A 19,943-nucleotide genomic window follows, 5' to 3' on the forward strand; every position below is an offset into this window, starting at 1 on the left:
TTTAATTTGGAAATCCAAAAGGAATACCCACCTTACCAGTGGGTCCTGTTGCAAACCAGTAAAACGCACTTGATTGGCAAGTGATCGGATATAAAAGCAAAACACAATGAAAAAAATGCAGCAAGTGGAAACCAAAAAGAAAAGCGTGAACAGCAAAACTAATGAGCACACACAGCAAGAAGACCAGGAAGTCATTTCTGTTGGAATGATGACATAGAAAATGTGGAACAAACTACTGAGAAATTTTGGGCTGAGAGTCCCTACCTTCATTCATATATTAATTTGAAGGCCCAATGAGGCTCAAACACTTCCCTGTGTTTCCTGCAGTGTTGTCTCATTGTAAATACTGGACATCATTTCTGACACTCAGTGGCTGGCGCAGATTTTCCACTTTTGACAACAAGCACAGTAAATGCTTGCAACACCAACAGCAGATTTTCTCTTTTTAAAATAATTCTTGATCAGTGCCTGGTCTGTCCCACTCCTTGTCGATTTTCTTAGTAATTACTGTCACAGTGTTCCATGAGGGAGCATTTATCCATGTTGGAGGAGAGGAACATAATAGTAATGGATTGGAAATATTCTCTCAAAGTATATTTACTCTGTATCATTTGTATCAGTAGGATCAAGAGTGGTAATTCTGTGAGGAGAAGTTTGAAGTATGGAGCCTCACTAAATTGGAATGCCGGTCAGAGAAAAGGCCAGAGGTGATAGTCTGAATTAAATAATTTTTCCGCCTGGCTGCCCCTTGTGATTTCCTGCTCATTCAATCAGCAATCTGACTATCAGTGATCGTTGACAGCTAGCAGGTCCAATTCAAATGAGTCTCGATCATAAAAAATAATCCAGTCTCTCATTAGCACGTCTGGGTAGGCAGCTTGATTGCTCGGCCCTACGTGTACTCTTTATAGAAACCGGTCTCACAGATTCCATTCCTTCCAATGATATAAAGTTAGCACAGTTTTCCTAAATTGTAAAGGATCCTCCATCGAGCTCTTAATAATTATAATTACTGGAGAAATCAATAGGAAGAAAAGAATCATCATCCAGGATTTATATAGGCCAAGTAAAATAACAAAGGCCTCCTTTCAGATCAATTACACCACAATAGCACACTAATTAAACCACTAGGTGAAAATAAATTGAGACTTCAATACTTCGATCAGTTGTCATTGTTAAAATGAAAATTATTGACCATTACCTTTCTAACATTTACTTTAATGGAAGTGTTTAAAGTTTCTTTGTAGCAACTTTAAATAAAAATATAAAGCGAAGGTTAAAAAATAAATGATTTTAAACTTTCCTCCAATACACTATTGTTCTTGCTTTTGGGTATCTAACATATTGTTAATATTTTGCTCAAAGGTTCACGCTAACATTTGAAAGCAACTGTTTAACATACTTCCCTAAAACCTGCATTACAATTCTGGTTTTATACAGGGTGTATTCTCCACTATCGCCAGTTACTTGCAGTATTAATCTTTAGACAATAGTTTCTTGACAGTGGAAACATAATGCCAAACGTTCTCTGTAAGAAATAAATGAATCTTGCTTTCAGTTGGTTACATTCAAGTTTTGAATAAAGTCCAAGTTGTGTTTAATTTTTTATGGAAACTGCATCCCGAATAAATTGCATTAACTGCACTCTGCAGACTCCACTAATAGCAGCTTGGATTTCAACAATGATGGTTAATACCGCAGAAGATAATAGCAACTGGAAAGAACATTACAAACTCATCCTTCAAATGTGTTTGCCTTTATCATGTCCCTTGGCGTTCTTTAACTGAAAATGTGCAATACTTAAGGAAATGTTTTCAAAGCTTGCTGATCAACATTACGTGGTTCAATCTTGTCCGAATCCTCACTTTGCCAAAGTCCTAATGCACCATTTTAAAAAGATGGAAAGAAAAAGTAGCAGAGAAAGCAAAAAATTATGAATCCAATGACCCAGTTAACAGAATAGATATAAATGATAACCATGTCCATATCAAATCTCCAGCCACGATTGTCATCCTCAAAATCCAGTCTGTAGGCACCATGAGGGAACTGTCGTCTTGCAACGGGATCGGAATGTCTTCCAAAACCTGTGGTGATACACAACTTTTAATGGCATATGGCTCATTATTTTCTGACAACTGAGTAACAGCATATCTGGTACATCGTCATTAGAGCACAACAGTACAGGCGATAAAGTAACACAAAGTTACAGTACAATATTAAAAAAGATAACGTCCCTTAATTCATTTAATGTTAATTTTCAAACAGTAACTGAAATAGGTGTGGAGATGCAATATAACCTGTAACCGGAATTCAACGCCAACCTAGATTAATGTGTTAAAACTGTCTCCTTTCTGCTGTGGAACATCTGCTGAATTTGTCACTTTAGTGCCCTCCCCCATTGCTTTTATAAACAAAATTCTGGACAAAGCAAGCTCCCCTCCAAGTTGCACATCATTCTGACTTGGACCAACAAAAGCACAATAAACACTTTTATCAATAGCTTCACAAAGTTGAATTCTCTGTAAAGAGGATCAGTTCCAATGCAGTGAAAAACAGGTGGTAGCAGAGAAGCTTTAATTCACTGTTAGCTGTTTCCCACCTCTCCGTAGCGATTGGCGATTGGGCGGAGAATGGCTTCCGACGCCAGATTCAGGGCAGGCGCCGGATTGACGCCGGTTTGCGCCCTCCAAATCGGCGTCATCGGGGTCTGCTGCTAGGGCTGGGGTGGAGGAGAGGGGGGGGCGGCCAGAGGGCGGGCTGTGGGGCTAGGTAAGGTTCCAGCACGGCCGGCGAAATGTTTTCTGGCCTGACCGGTGCAACTCGTCAGCCCCGTGCATGCACGGCTCACGACCCAGCGATTCTCTGCACAATCCGCGGGTGTTCCACACGGCGTCGGTGCTAGCTCCTCACCGATACCGGAATCGGTGAGTGGTTCGCGCCAATTTTCCGATTGCGAATCACCGCGGATTCTCCGTTGGCACCGGCACTTAGCCTCAGACTGTTTTCACTTACAAATGGAATTAGCTTATATTAACAATCAGTAGCTGCAGCCAATCAAAGAACAACAAAACTGAAATCAATGCTGGTCAAAAATAAATCTGGACTGTAGCATTTCCTCCAGCTCAAGCTGGCTTCTTAAATTCAAATAACTTTAATGGAGCCATAATTAGAGTGAGTTTTCTATTCTTTCTTTTATCAGTTTTTCCTATACTAGTTTGGCATTTTACCATAATTACAGGGTTAGATTCATTTTAGTGGAACTCTACGAAACAAGAGCAAGGGGACAGATATGTCACACATTGTCCGAAAATCCGATAACAAAACTTCCATTATAATTTATATTTGTACATTGTATCTTACTGTTTTGAGAGCTTGATTTTAAGCAACCGACTGAAATGGCCTAGCAAGCCACTCAGTTGAATCAAATTGCTACAAAGTCGACATCAAGGAATGAAACCTCGGACAGTGGTGATAATCTGAATTAAAAAATCTTTCCAACTGACTGCCCCTTGTGATTTCCTGCTCATTCAATCAGCAATCAGCTTTGTCGAGCCTGAAAAGTCTCGTTACGAACATCTGGGGGCTTGTGCCAAAATTGGAGGAGCTGTCTCACAGACTAGTCAAGTAAAAGCCTGACATAGTCGTACTCATGGAATCATACCTTACAATGTCCCAGGCACCATCATCACCATCCTTTCTGCCCCAACAATAGGACAGACCCACCAGAGGTAGGAGTATAGTGTTATACAATCAGGAGGGAGTTGCCGTAGCAGTCCTCAATATTGACTCTGGACCTCATGAAATCTCATGGCATCAGGTCACACATGGACAAGGAGACCTACTGCTGACCAGCACTCCCTCTACTGATGAATTAGTGCTTCTCCATGTTGAACATTACTTGGAGGAAGCACGAGGGTGGCTAATGGGGCACTTCAATGTCTGTCACCAAGAGAAGCTGAATAGTAACAGAACAGACCAAGCTGGCCAAATGCTAAAGGACATAACTGTTAGACTGGGTCAGCAGCAGGTGGTGAGGGAACCAACAAGAGGGAAAACCTTATTTGACCTCACCAATCTACCTGTTGCAGATGCATCTGTCCATGACAATACTGGAAGTCCTGTCTTCATATTGAGGATACCGTTCATCGTGCTGCATGGCACTACCATCGTGCTAAATGGGATAGATTTCGAACAGATCTAACAACTCAAAACTGGACAGCCATAAGGTGCTGTAGGTCATCAGCATCAGTAAAGTCACCATAGTCCCAGAGGACCATAGAGCTGCTTTTTCCCTTTGAGAGGGGAGTTGATTGGTGGTGATTTCACCTGAGGTTCACCACACCACAGGCGAGGGGCAAGTTTGAGGTGGGTTTTCATGAATAGCGTCAGCGGTACAGGAATTGAACCCATGTTGTTTGTCTCGCTCTGCAACATGAGCCAGCTGTCCAACCAGCTGAGGTAAACCAGCCTCCACTATCAGCAGCAGTAATACTGTATGCACCACAATCTGTAGCCTCATAGAAACATAGAAAATAGGAGCAGGAGGCGGCTATTTGAGCCGGCTTTGCCGTACATTATGATCGTGGCTGATCATCCAACTCAATAGCCTAATCCTGCCCCCCCCCCATATCCTTTGTTCCCCATTGCCCCAAATGCTCTCTCTAACTGCTTCTTGAAAGCATACAATCATAGATTATCACAGAATTTACAGTGCAGAAGGAGGCCATTCGGCCCATCGAGTCTGCACCGGCTCTTGGAAAGAGCACCCTACCCAAGGTCAACACCTCCACCCTATCCCCATAACCCAGTAACCCCACCCAACACTAAGGGCAATTTTGGACACTAAGGGCAATTTAGCATGGCCAATCCACCTAACCCACACATCTTTGGACTGTGGGAGCAAACCGGAGCACCCGGAGGAAACCCACGCACACACGGGGAGGATGTGCAGACTCCGCACAGACAGTGACCCAAGCCAGAATCGAACCTGGGACCCTGGAGCTGTGAAGCAATTGTGCTATCCACAAGGCTACCGTGCTGCCCTATGTTTTGGCCTCAACTACTTGCTGTGGTAACTAATTCCACAGGCTCACCACTCCCTGGGTGAAGAAAGTTCTCATCTCAGCCTAAATGCTCTACCCCATACCCTCAGACAGTGACCCCTGGTTCTGGATACCCCCACAATCAGGAATCCTTCTTGTATCTACCCTGTCTAGTCCTGTTAGAATTTTATGTTTCTATGAGATCCCCCCCTCATTCTTCTGAACTCCAGTGAAAACAATCCTAATCGACTCAATCTCTCCTCATATGCCTGACCTGTCATCCCATGAATCAGTCTGGTAAACCTTCACTGCACGCTTTCCAGAGCAAGAACATCCTTCCACAGATAAGGTGACCAAAACTGCACTCAATATTCCAGGTGGCCTCACCAAGGCCTTGTATAATTGGAGCAAGACATCCCTGCTTCTGTAACCAACTCCTCTCGCAATGAAGGCCAACATACAATTTGCCTTCTTTACCGCCTGCTGCACCTGCATGCTTAGCCTCAGTGACTGAGGACACCTCGGTCTCGTTGCACATTCTCCTAATTTATGACGGTTCAGATAATAGTCTGCCTTTCCGTTTTTGCTACCAAAGTGGATAACCTCGCATTTATCCAAATTATACAGCATCGGCCATTAATTTGCCCACTCACACAACTTGTCCAAACCACAGAAGGGTCTATATTCACCTCACTGCTCACCCTCTCACCCAACGTTATGTCATCTGCTAATTTGGAGATATTACATTTTGTTCTTCTTCCAAATCATTAATATATATTGGGAATGGCTGGAGTCCCAGCACCAATCCCACCGGCACCCCACTATTAACTCCCTGCTATTTGGAAGAAGATCCGTTAATTCCTACACTTTGTTTCCTGTCTGCCATCTCAATACACTACCCCTAATCCCATGTGCTTTCATTTTACACACTAAACTCTATGAGGCACTTTGTTGAAAGCCTTAAGAAGGTCCAAATAAACCACATCCACTGGACCTCATCAACTCTATGTACTCAAAGAATTCCGGTAGATTTGTCAAGCATGATTTCCCCTTCATAAATACACGCTGACTCTATCCGATCCTGCCACTGTTTTCCAAGAGCTCTGCTATAAAATGTTTGATAACGGATTCTAGAATATTCCTCACTACTGACAACAGGTTTACTGGCCAGGGTGCCAGATGGCACTGTCAAGGTATCAAGCTGGCTTTTCTTGCACGGTGGCGATCGGACCGGGGGAACCTGCTTGGGTGTTGGGGAGGGGTGAGGCCAGGGACTGTCCCATGGTGCATTGGCGCTTGGGGGTTGCTTTGGGGGCTCCAGAGATCCCCCGAATTCTCGCTACACTGAGGAACTCCGGAGAGCGGAGCTCCTCAGTGCACAAAACGGGGCTGTGTGGAGCCTCGGCCGCGTGAACCCCGCTGAGGCCCCCTATCTAACCAGGGTGCTAGCGTTGTGTTGTTGTCTTTCTCGGCCCCGAGAGGGCCGGGAAACACGTGACTAATCGCGCTCGCTATGAGACTTTGTTTCCATTTAGTTAAATCCCGCCCATTATGTTGAAGATTTTGGGGGGTAATGGTCGCTCAGAGTCCAGAAGTGGCAACATTTGGAGTGTCGGAGAATCCAGGAGTGCCGGTGGGGAGAAAGGCCAATATGTTGGCCTTTTCCTCCCTGACAGCCCGGAGCTGGAATTTGTTGAGCTGGTGGGACTCGAAGCCGCTAGTGCAGGGGTATGGGTGAGCGACTTTGCAGAGTTCTTGCACTCAGAGAAAATCAAGTTCACCATCAGGGGTGCAGAGGAGGGATTCACCTCAAGGTAGAAGATGTTCATCAACTTATTTAAGAAATATCGAGTGGTGGGCAGCAAGGTGGCGCAGTGGGTTAGCTCACGTCGCCGAGGTCCCAGGTTCAATCCCGGCTCTTGGTCACTGTCCGTGTGGAATTTGCACATTCTCCCAGTGTTTGCGTGGGTTTCACCCCCACAACCCAAAAATGTGCAGTGTAGGTGGATTGGCCATGCTAAATTGCCCCTTAATTAGAAAAAAATAATTGGGTACTCTAAATTAAAAAAAAAAGAAATATAGAGTGGTCAGCGGACCGGGGGTTGGAGGATTCTTCTTTTTCTGCTCAGGTTGGGTTAAAAGTTAAGGGCTGATTTAGCACAGTGGGCTAAACAGCTGGCTTGTAATGCAGAACAAGGCCAGCAGCGCGGGTTCAATTCCTGTACCAGCCTCCCAGTACAGGCGCCGGAATGTTGCGACTAGGGGCTTTTCACAGTTACTTCATTGAAACCTACTTGTGACAATAAGCAATTATTATTATTAAAAGGGTGGGCAGGTGCGGGTATGGTTACGGGTAGTGTGGGGGGAGATGGTTGGGGGGTGTGTAAGGATTTTTTGGCTGTTTGTTGTTGTCACATTGTTTTTTGTGTTTTTCTTCTTTGTTATGCGTACATTTGAAAATGTCTCCAATAAAACATTGTTGAAAAAAAAAACTCAAAACATAGGAGAAAAACGTTCCGCCTCCTGCTGGCTCAGCTGAGAAAAGCAGCATGCAGCCTTTCTTGCCAGACTGTCCAGCACTTCCGAAAGAAATGCTGGAGGCATGTCAGTGCTGTCATGCTGGTGGCCAGGGCCTGAAAAATGCAGCAACATCAGCTTCCCAAACAGAGCGCTTTAATCTCCAGTTAAAAAAAAAACGCACGGGCACAGGAAATCCACCTCCCCCACCCCCACAATCCATGGAGCTCCCCAGAGGAGAGCCCCACCTGACACTGCCCCCTGGGGGGGCATTTGTTCAAATGAATTGAGCTTCTGTTAATGGTTGAGGTCAGTTCGTTCTCATAACAATAATCTTTATTTTCACAAGTAGGCTTACATTAACACTGCAATGAAGTTACTGTGAAATTCCCCTAGTCGCCACACTTCGCCACCTGTTCGGGTACAGAGGGAGAATTCGGAATGTCCAATTCACCTGAAAAGCACATCTTTTGGGACTTGTGGGAGAAAACTGGAACACCTGGAGGAAACCCACGCATACACGTGGAGAACGTGCCGACTTCGCGTAGACAGTGACCCAGCTGGGAATCGAACATGGGACCCTGGCGCTGTGAAACAACAGTGCTAACCACTGTGCTACCGTGCCATGCTGGTATGTGGAACAGATGATCAGCGAAAGGCGCTCTGGGGCTATGCCAGGGTGTCTAGGGATGTCCCTCTGCCCCTGGGGCTGTAATTATCTATGCGCCCCTGGCATGTTCCCTTCATCTGGTTCCTATTTTTAAAACCCTGTTGTATACCTTGCCAATATGTATGTGTGTATATGTGTGTGCGTGTGCATGGGGGGGCGGGGGGGGGGGCTACAATAGCATAGGGAAACCCTATAATAATATGTTAATCCATTTAAATTAGGTTCCTGACCTTTCTGGGCAGGAAACTCATTGCATCAATGGGTGGCACCACAATGGCACAGTGGCTAGCACTGCTGCTTCGCAGCACCAAGGATTTGGATTCAATTTAAGCTCAAGTGACTGTCTGTGCGGAGTTTGCACTTTCTCCCCTTGCCTGGGTTTCCTCCGGGTGCTCTGGTTTTCTCTCACAGCCCAAAGATGTCCAGGTTAGGTGGATTGGTCATGCTAAAATTGCCCCTCAATTGTCCAGGGATGTTAAGTTACTGGAATTGGTGGGGGCGTGGGCAGGGTGCTCTTTCATCCAGTCGGTGCAGACTCGATGGGCCGAATGGCCTCCTTCTGCACTGCAGGAAGTCTATGGTTCTATGGGTGGGACAATCGCGCCATGAGATCTGGTCGGACAATTCTTGTTTTTTCACTAAACATCAGTGTCGCCATATACACCCGCAATGAACGTGGGCGCAAAATGCCATCCCTAGTGTCCGACATCATATATAATTCATGGACAACTTGCTAAACAATCCCGCGATAACAAATACACAATCAATTTATGATTCTCAGTTTGTAGTGTGATGCATTCACACCAGCGTGAAGCTTTGATATTCACACACAAGGCCCTGTCCTTTGTAGATAAAAGAAGCATATCCACACATTGTTCCTTAATCCTAAAGGGAGGCGGTAGTGAGGTGGTATTGTCACTGGATTAGTAATCCAGAGATCCAGGATAATGCTCTGGGAACTGGGTTTGAATCCCACCATGGCAGATGGTGAAGTCTGAATTTGATAAAAGTCTGGAATTAAAAGTCTAATACAACCATTGTTGTAAAAAAAAAAAAAGCCGGTAGGGAAGGAAATCTGCTGTCTTTAATTGGTCTGGCCCACAGAAATGTGGTTGACTCTGAAAAATGGCCTAACAAGCCACTTAGTCCAAACGCCATTAGAGATGGGCAATGCTAGTCCAGCCAGCAATGCCCAGATACCCTGAAGTATTAAAAAAAAAAAAATCAACTGAACTAAAGCTTGGGGAACAGCCATTCCCTGCTTCATTCCTCATGGCAACACTTTGACCAGAGTTGATCTGCCTGGTTTCAATTTAAACAAACGTTTGGCAGTCTACTGTTCCTCTCCATTCTCAAAGATCTCATAGCAGAGCAGTGGAAAATAGTGGAAGGATCGGAGAGAGTCATAGATTTATGAAAGGGAAATTTATGATGCTTGATAAATCTACCTGAATTCTTCAAGGATGTTATTAGTAGAGTTGCCAATAGATGTGGTTTATTTGGACATTCAGAAGGCTTTCAACAAAGTCCCGCATAAGAGATTAGTGTGTAAAATTAAAGCACATGGGATTAGGGATAGCGTACTGAGATGGATAGAAAACTGGTTGGCAGACTGGGAACAAAAAGTAGGAATAAACATTTTTTTTTCACCAAAAGGCAGGTAGTGAGTGACCTGTGAGGTACTGCAGGGATTGGTGCTGGGTTCCCTGCAATTCACATTATATATTAATGATATAGACAAGGGAACTAAATGTGATATCTCCAAATTTGCAGATGACACAAAGCTGGGTGGGAGGGTGAGTTGTGAGGAGGATGCCGAGATCCTTGTTTTATTTGGACAAGTTGAGTGAGTGAGCAAATGAATGGCAGATGCAGTATAATTTGTATAAATGGGAGGTTATCCACTTTGATGGCAAAAACAGGAAGGTGGAGCTGGCAGTAAAGAAGGCAAATGGTATGTTGGCTTTCATTGCAAGAGGATTTGAGTACAAGAGGAGGAATGTCTTGATGCAATTATATAGGCCTTGGTGAGGCCACACCTCCAAAATAGTGTGTACAGTTTTGGTCTCCTTATCTGAGGAAGGCTTTTCTTGCTGCAGAAAGAGTGTAGAGAAGGTTTACTAGATATTCCTGGCACGGCTGGACTGATGTAGAAGGAAAGATTGAGTCGGTGAGGATTGTATTCTGAAGAATGAAGGGGGATCTCACAGAAACCTACAAAATTCTAGCAGGACTGGACAGGATAGATACAACGAGGATGTTCCTGATGGTGGGGATGTTCAGAACCAGGCGGCACTATCTGAGGATATGGGGTCGACCTTTAGGACAGAGATGAGGAAAGACTTCTTCACGCAGAGAGTGGTCAGCGTGTGGAATTCACAACAGGAAGTTGGTGAGGCCAAAACACTATGTTTCATAAAACAATTGGATACAACACTTGGGGTGAAAGGGGTCAAAGGATATGGGGGAAGGGGGAAAGGTTGGATCAGACTATTGAGTTGGATGATCAGTCTTGATCATACTGAATGGCAGAGCAGGCTCGATGAGCTGAATGGCCTCCTGCTCCTATTTCTTATATGTTTCTATATAACACCTCTACCAATCAAAGTCTACTTGCCAACCAATCAGCACTCTCTTCTCATGCAGTATAAATAGTTGTTCCCTTTGCAGTTGGTATTCTTGCATTTGTCCTGATGAGTGCAATATGAAAAGTTTGACAACACCTCTTTGTTCAGTAATACTCATGATCTGTACTATCAAATGACTTTCTTAACACAAAAAACGTAAATGTCTTTAAATCCCCTTTAAATTTAAATAATTTAAAAGAGTCATCTCAAAGGCTTGCTTTTTGGGTGAATTATATTAAATAAAGCCACAGCCGAGCAAAAACTCTACTCCAGTATTTTTAGAACAAAAAGACTGTTAAGGATAGGTAAAACATATTTAGTGATATCAAGAATGTCCCAAGCGAATTAAACAGAACAGAACTAGCACTATATTATGTAATGCAGTGGGATCTCTGCTCAGAGACCAAAATTAGAAGGATCTTCTTGCTACAGCCAGAGTTGGCAAATATAATATTCCTTAAAGGAAAAAAAAGTGAAGCAATCAATCATTTTAATGCATAATATATACACAGAGAAACGTTCTTAAATGGTGTACAAATTAGCACATAACCTGTGAAACCTTGCTGCAGGAAAGAGCAGAGGACTTCTTACATAATTTAGAAATTAGAGAGGGCAGCTGTTCTTTACACTCATGTGTGACTTAGAGAATCAAAAATAGCTCAAAGGAGTTTTCAGGCAATATGTACAGAAGCACAAAGTTGCAGCACATTCTGGACTTCAGGTTTTGTCATTAGAATATTGTAACGTCAGTTTATTGAAATAAAACTTCATAACTCCTTGAGAAGACCCTAAACAACAAATCATTTCATATAGAATTCTTCTGAAAAAATTATACCATTTTGGCCACTTGTGGTAATAGGCAAGACTGTGTATTTTTGCAACTTCGAACCATTGAAAAGACTTGAAATTATTCTTCCATCCATTTCAAGATTCCATGGTAGAAGACAGGAGGGTCAAAAATCAAAGGAAAGCAAAGCACAAATTAAGGCACCATTGATATCAGTTCACAATAGTGGCATAGTGTGGTTAGCCAGGGTCCCGGTTAATTTTCCACCCTGGGTGACTGTGTGGAATTTGTACATTCTGCCTGTGTCTTTGTGGGTTTCCTCCGGGTACTCTGGTTTCCTCCCAAAGTCCAAAGATGTGCAGGTTAGGTGGATTGCTAAATTGCCCCATAGCATCTAAAGATTAGATGGGATGGTTGGTGCAGACTCGATGGGCCAGGTGGCGTCCTTCTGCACTGTAGGGATTCTATGAGTGGTTGGCAGGAAGTGCCAACCAGGCTTAAAATTATTTTTCATTACCTAAAGGAATTGGGGATAGCGCACCCCTAAGAAAATGGCATGCTTAAGATTATGCAACAGCACCATGATTCAGGAAGGTGCCCTCATATTTCTTATGATATTGCTGTCAAACTGTCCCACAATTTACTACTTGCCAATGTCAAACTGGCAAATACTAGGATATTATCACTCTATACAAGAATAAAGAGGGCAACTAGCTTTGTATATGAATAACAGTTCAAACATTGTGCTCTACATACATGTTACGTAGAAACTAGAGAAGATTAAAGATTGAAGATGGCCACTGAGCTTTAGCATTACTGGCTTCCAGAAAGTGGTAGAAAATATTAGAGCAAAGGTAGCACAAAGCATCTATCCAGTTCTTTGCCACAGCAAGGTGTCTTCTGTCCTACCGATCAACATTAATGCCACCATTATGCAAGTATCATACTGTTCTACACTTCCTCCATTGCCAAGTGGTTGCTTCACCCACCAATAGCACCCATCCGGAAATTCACAATTTGCCATCTAGTTAATTGACATAATTTTCTATCCTACATTGTCAACAGTCAAGGTTTCCCGCTGTCAGCGTGTATTTGAGAAAAATGCCTCTCTGCAAACTACTAATTTCTGAAACCAAATTTGGTTAGTTGATCTGTAATGCAAGTCCAACCAGCATGTAATGTATTGATAATACAGCATTGTAGAGTGATTAATGGGGATAAATAGAATCTATTAGGTACAAGTGATATAGGGTTGAGAGAGTTCTGAAGGGTATGAGGTCTTTAAGGAAAGAAGACTATAGATTCTGGCTCATACAGTGTACAGGACTGCATACGGAATGTGTAAGCAGGCCACTAGAAAAGAGCCAGGCTCATCAAAATATGCGGAATTTACATTATACCTGACAGAGTTGTAAACGATCTGCATTGTAAATTCTATGATATCCTCATGCAACAGGTCTCTGGCACAGAGTCTGTCCCTGTTGCTCAGAAGGGAAGGGGGGAGAAGAGTAGAGCATTAGTCATTGGAGACTCCATAGTTAGGGGGATAGATAGGAGATTCTGTGGGAACGAGAGAGACTCGCGGTTGGTGTGTTGCCTCCCAGGTGCCAGGGTGCGCGATGTCTCGGATCGTGGTCCACATAGGTACCAACGGCATAGGTAGGAAAAGGGATAGGGATGTAAGGCAGGAATTCAGGGAGCTAGGGTGGAAACTTAGATCTAGGACAGAGTTATTATCTCTGGGTTGTTACCCGTGCCACGTGATAGCGAGATGAGGAATAGGGAGAGAGAGGAGTTGAACACGTGGCTACAGGGATGGCGCAGGAGGGAGGGTTTCAGATTTCTGGATAATTGGGCTCATTCTGGGGTCGGTGGGACCTCTACAAACGGGATGGTTTACACCTGGACCAGAGGGGTACCAATATTCTGGAGGGGAAATTTGCTAATGCTCTTCAGGAGGGTTTAAACTAGTTCAGCAGGGGCTTGGGAACCTGAATTGTACCTCCAGTATACAGGAGGTTGAGAGTAGTGAGGTCATGAGTAAGGTTTCAAAGTTGCAGGAGTGTACCGGCAGGCAGGAAGGTGGTTTAAAATGTGTCTTCTTCAATGCCAGGAGCATCCAGAATAAGGTGGGTGAACTTGCGGTATGGGTTGGTACCTGGGACTTCGATGTTGTGCCCATTTCGGAGACATGGATAGAGCAGGGACAGGAATGGTTGTTGCAGGTGCCAGGGTTTAGATATTTCAGTAAGCTCAGGGAAGGTGGTAAAAGAGGGGGAGGGGTGGCATTGTTAGTCAAGGACAGTATTACGGTGGCAGAAAGGACGTTTGATGAGGACTCGTCTACTGAGGTAGTATGGGCTGAGGTTAGAAACAGGAAAGGAGAGGTCACCCTGTTAGGGGTTTTCTATAGGCCTCCGAAAAGTTCCAGAGATGTAGAGGAAAGGATTGCAAAGATGCTTCTGGATAGGAGCGAAAGCAACAGGGTAGTTGTTATGGGGGACTTTAACTTTTCAAATATTGACTGGAAACACTATAGTTCGAGTACTTTAGATGGGTCCGTTTTTGTCCAATGTGTGCAGGAGGGTTTCCTGACAGTATGTAGATCGGCCAACGAGAGGCGAGGCCATATTGGATTTGGTACTGGGTAATGAACCAGGACAGGTGTTAGATTTGGAGGTAGGTGAGCACTTTGGTGATAGTGACCACAATTCGATTATGTTTACTTTAGTGATGGAAAGGGATAGGTATATACCGCAGGGCAAGAGTTATATCTGGGCGAGAGTTATATTAATGTGCGATGAGGCAAGACTTAGGATGCATCGGATGTAGAGGAAAACTGCAGGGGATGGGCACAATGGAAATGTGGAGCTTGTTCAAGGAACAGCTACTGCATGTCCTTGATAAGTATGTACCTGTCGGGCAGGGAGGAAGTGGTCGAGCAAGGGAACCGTGGTTTACTAAAGCAGTCGAAACACTTGTCAAGAGGAAGGAGGCGGCTTATGTAACGATGAGACATGAAGGTTCAGTTAGGGCGCTCGAGAGTTACAAGTTAGCTAGGAAGGACCGAAAGAGAGAGCTAAGAAGAGCCAGGGGGGGGGGGACATGAGAAGTCTTTGGCAGGTAGGATCAAGGATAACCCTAAAGCTTGATACAGATATGTCAGGAATAAACAAATGATTAGGGTAAGAGTAGGGCCAGTCAAGGACAGCAGTGGGAAGTTGTGCTTGGAGTCCGAGGAGATAGGAGAGGTGCTAAATGAATATTTTTCGTCAGTATTCACACAGGAAAAAGACAATGTTGTCGAGGAGAATACCGAGTTTCAGGCTACTAGACTAGAAGGGCTTGAGGTTCATAAGGAGGAGGTGTTAGCAATTCTGGAAAGTGTGAAAATAAATAAGTCCCCTGGACCGGATGGGATTTATCCTAGGATTCTCTGGGAAGCTAGGGAGGAGATTGCTGAGCCTTTGGCTTTTATCTTTCAGTCATCTTTGTCTACAGGAATAGTGCCAGAAGACTGGAGGATAGCAAATGTTGTCCCCTTGTTCAAGAAGGAGAGTAGAGACAACCCCAGTAACTATAGACCAGTGAGCCTTACTTCTGTTGTGGGCAAAATCTTGGAAAGGTTTATAAGAGATAGGATGTATAATCATCTGGAAAGGAATAATTTGATTAGAGATAGTCAACACGGTTTTGTGAAGGGTAGGTCGTGCCTCACAAACCTTATTGAGTTCTTTGAGAAGGTGACCAAACAGGTGGATGAGGGTAAAGCAGTTGATGTGGTATATATGGATTTAAGTAAAGCGTTTGATAAGGTTCCCCACGGTAGGCTACTGCAGAAAATACGGAGGCATGGGATTCAGGGTGATTTAGCAGTTTGGATCAGAAATTAGCTAGCTGGAAGAAGACAAAGGGTGGTGGTTGATGGGAAATGTTCAGACTGGAGTCCAGTTACTAGTGGTGTACCACAAGGATCTGTTTTGGGGCCACTGCTGTAAATTTGCAGATGACACTAAAGTCGGTGGAGTTGTGGACAGTGCGGACGGATGTTACAGAGGGACATAGATAAGCTGCAGAGCTGGGCTGAGAGGTGGCAAATGGAGTTTAATGCAGAAAAGTGTGAGGTGATTCATTTTGGAAGGAATAACAGGAAGACAGAGTACTGGGCTAATGGTAAGATTCTTGGCAGTGTGGATGAGCAGAGAGATCTCGGTGTCCATGTAAATAGATCCCTGAAAGTTGCCACTCAGGTTGAGAGGGTTGTTAAGAAGGCGTACGGTGTGTTAGCTTTTATTGGTAGAGGGATTGAGTTTCGGAGCCATGAGGTCATGTTGCAGTTGTACAAAACTCTGGTGCGGCCGCATTTGGAGTATTGCGTGCAATTCTGGTCGCCGCATTACAGGAAGGGTGTAGAAGCATTGGAAAGGGTGCAGAGGAGATTTACCAGAATGTTGCCTGGTATGGAGGGAAGAACTTATGAGGAAAGGCTGAGGGACTTGAAACTGTTTTCGTTCGAGAGAAGAAGGTTAAGAGGTGACTTAATTGAGGCATACAAGATGATCAGAGGATTGGATAGGGTGGACAGTGAGAGCCTTCTTCCTCAGATGGTGATGTCTAGCATGAGGGGACATAGCTTTAAATTGAGGGGAGATAGATATAAGACAGATGTCAGAGGTAGGTTCTTTACTCAGAGAGTAGTAAGGGCGTGGAATGCCCTGCCTGCAACAGTAGTGGACTCGCCAACAGTAAGGGCATTCAAATGGTCATTGGATAGACATATGGACAATAAGGGTGTAAATGGGCTTTAGAGTGGTTTCACAGGTCGGTGCAACATCGAGGGCCAAAGGGCCTGCACTGCGCTGTAATGTTCTAACTAACAATGGAACTCTTCCTCATTCATACCCATTCCTCACAGGACACAGAGACAGGCTTTTGGTCTGTCACAAGTCTGCCCTCAGATTCCCAACAATATTATTCAAATGAGTTGAGTTTGTGCTATTGGTTGACGTCAGTTAATTCTCATGCTAGCATGTGGAACACCTGGGGCGAAATTCTCCCGAAACGGTGCAATGTCCGCCGACTGGCGCCCAAAACGGCGCCAATCAGACGGGCATCGCACCGCCCCAAAGGCGCGGAATGCTCTGCATCTTTGGGGGCCGAGCCCCAACATTGAGGGGCTAGGCCGACGCCGGAGGAATTTCCGCCCCGCCAGCTGGCGGAAACGGCCTTTCTTGCCCCGCCAGCTGGCGCGGAAATGACATCTCGGGGCGGCGCATGCGCGGGAGCGTCAGCGGCCGCTGACAGTTTCCCACGCATGCGCAGTGGAGGGAGTCTATTCCACCTCCGCCATGGTGGAGACCGTGGCGGAGGCGGAAGGGAAAGAGTGCCCCCACGGCACAGGCCCTCCCACGGATCGGTGGGCCCCGATCGCGGGCCAGGCCACCGTGGGGGCACCCCCCGGGGCCAGATCGCCCCGCGCCCCCCCCCAGGACCCCACCCACGCCGCCTTGTCCCGCCGGTAAGGTAGGTGATTTAATTTACGCCGGCGGGACAGGCAATTTATCGGCGGGACTTCGGCCCATCCGGGCCGGAGAATCGAGCGGGGGGGCCCGCCAACCGGCGCGGCCCGATTCCCGTCCCCGCCGAATCTCTGGTGCCGGAGACTTCGGCAACCGGCGGGGGCGGGATTCACGCCAGCCCCCGGTGATTCTCCGACCCGGCGGGGGGTTGTAGAATGTCGCCCCAGATCAGCAAAAGAGTGACCATTTTACATCAATGTTGTCCTATAGCAAAATAGGAGCTGTTTGAAGGTGCATCTTCAATGCCGCATTCCAACATTAAATCCTTTTCTGTTTACTGGCTGCCAGGATGTTTGTTATTTGCTGCCAGGATGTTTGCAGCCAACCTGAAACAGGACATCCAAGGTCACCAGCAGGCACTAATTCCTTTGAGGCAAGCACTCCTCTGCATATAGGAACATAAAAAGATAGGAACAGGAATAGGCTATTGAGCACTATCAGTCTGTTCAACCAATTAATTAGATTATGGCTGATCTCAGGAAAAATAGTGATGACATGAAAATATCAGAGAAATCCAATAAATTGGAAGGCTTTCTGCTGGTTCTGTATTTTTAAAACTATTGGAAAATGTAGGCTGTTTAAAGGCAGGGACTATTCGGTTGTGTCAAAATAAACATTGAATCCCTACAGTGCAGGTCATTCGCTCCATTGAGTCTGCACTGACCCTCTGCACCCTACCTAGACCCACCCCTTCGTCCTATCCCTGCACCCACCGAACCTGCAGATCTTTGGGCACTAAGGGGCTATTTAGAATGGTCAGTCCATCTGCAAGTGGCGGACTGGCCTCCAAGCAGTGGACATTTAAAGTGACAGACTGATATAGGCCATGAGACAAATATGACACTGTTTCTGTCATTGCAGAAGAAAGGAGCTTGAGGCCCACAAGAGGTGTTGTATCCTTCACTGCTCCACACGAAGGTGAAAGCGATGGAGATTCATTGGATTGCAGCAGGCCAGCTTATGGTGAATGTGAGGTGAGTATGAAGGCCAGATCCACAGAGAATGAGAAAAGTGATGATTGCATGCATCAGTTCTTCTGACGAATATTTGTGCTGGCACCTCTGTGGTCCTTGGGACATTGGACTGGATTTAATGAAAATAGGAACCATGGTGGCTGGGGAAGAAGCCTTGCATCAGTTAAGCCTTCCCTGTGAGTCAGAGGGTAAAAGGAACCGATGCAGGATTCCTGGTCATTGCTGGCGGGATATCAATTTGGCTCAATAATGAGCAATTGACATCCATTATCCGAGACAACCGCAATTTGGTGGTGGCTCAGAAATTAAATTGTAACAGCATGACTTTCCCATTCCTCCCAAAGGCACTCCCTTCCACCCTTGCCTCTGATCCCCTCTGCACATTTCCCCCACCTTACCCTCACTCAAATTTGGGCTGTGGTTCGTTGGCAATTCTAAGCCTCTCGGAGGCACTGCCATCAGTTACCTGCTCTTCTGGTGCTGTAAATCAGCTGGCCTCTGATTGGCCCGCAGCTGTCAGCGAGCGGGACCTTCCCCATGGAACCATTTGGGGGTTCTGTTTGCGGCTGAGGCTTCTGTCAGGCCTACTAATTCCAGCCCATTGAGATGCAAAGCATGAAATGGCGGGGACTGATGATGAGTGTAGGACTGGTTTCATGATAGTGCCAGTAACATATTTAGGGCATGTCCTGACAGACCACCGTGCAGCCACCTGTCTTATGCCCGGTGGAGTTGCAGGGAATTTTAGGAGAATTGTGTCTGGATAAGCGAGGGTGATAGGGCCTTTCACCCCATGACCCAGAAGGTCAAGGGCAGCAGATGCATGAAAACACACAACCTGCAAGTTTCCTTTCAAACCACTTACTATCCTGACTTGGCACTATAATCGCTGTTCCTTTAATGTCTCTAGTTCAAAATCCTGAACTTCATCTGTAACAGCACGGTGGGTGTACCTACTAGACTGCAGCAATTCAAGAAGGTGGTTCACCACCACCTCCTCAAGGACAATTAGGGACGGGCAATAAATGCTAGCCTATCCCGGTGCCATTGGCTGCCAGGTCTTGAAGTGCCACCCCCCTTATCTGCCTTCTTGAAGGTAGTAACATGCTCAACGTGTTTATTCATTTCCAATGCAACTCTTCTCAGGAGTAACTGGTTGTGCAAGAAGCAGCAGGCCACCATGATTCTGGAGATTCCTCTTGGGCCATTTTGCAGGGTTATCCCATGTCTGCCTTAGCATCAGAACCACATTTTCATTCATAGAAACTTACAATGAAAATAGAAGCAGGAGGAGGCCATTCAAGCCAGCTCACCAATTCATTATGATCATGGTTGATCAAGTTCAATACTCTGATCCTGCCTTCCCCCCATATCCCTTTAGCCCCAAGAGCTATATATAATTTCTTCTTGAAATTACACAACATTTTGCCCTCAACTACTTTCTGTGCTAGTGAATTCCACTGATTCACCACTCTCTGTGTAAAGACATTTATCCTCACCTCAGTCACCAAAGGGTTGCCCCTTATCCTCAAATGATGACCCCTAGTTCTGGACACCCCCCACCCCCCCCCACCCCCCCCCCCCCGCCCCCCACCATCTACCCTGTCTAATCCTGTTAGAATTTTATAAGTTTCTATGAGATCCCCTCTCACTCTTCTAAACTTCAATGAATATAATCCTAACCGACTTAGTCTCTCCTCATACGACAGTCCTGCCATCCCAGGAATCAGCCTGGTTAACCTTCGCT

At 45.4% G+C, this 19,943-nt stretch overlaps 1 protein-coding gene across 10 annotated transcripts in view; it reads right to left on the reverse strand.

Moving 5' to 3' along the window:
* Nucleotides 1-1,039: 1,039 nt before the first annotated feature.
* rnf180a (ring finger protein 180a) overlaps nucleotides 1,040-19,943 on the reverse strand; it is a 216,935-nt gene continuing 198,031 nt past the window's right edge. For 9 of the 10 annotated variants that reach the window (XM_072496956.1, XM_072496954.1, XM_072496951.1 and 6 more), the window contains one exon: nucleotides 1,040-2,084. In XM_072496956.1, coding sequence (XP_072353057.1) covers nucleotides 1,891-2,084 — 194 coding nt within the window. In that variant the 3' untranslated portion in view covers nucleotides 1,040-1,890. Of the gene's footprint in view, nucleotides 2,085-10,846; nucleotides 10,920-19,943 lie in introns of all 10 variants that reach the window. The other variant, XM_072496955.1, reaches the window with a different exon arrangement.

The sequence above is a fragment of the Scyliorhinus torazame genome, chromosome 3 (assembly GCF_047496885.1).
Source record: "Scyliorhinus torazame isolate Kashiwa2021f chromosome 3, sScyTor2.1, whole genome shotgun sequence".
Taxonomy (NCBI): Eukaryota; Metazoa; Chordata; class Chondrichthyes; order Carcharhiniformes; family Scyliorhinidae; genus Scyliorhinus; species Scyliorhinus torazame.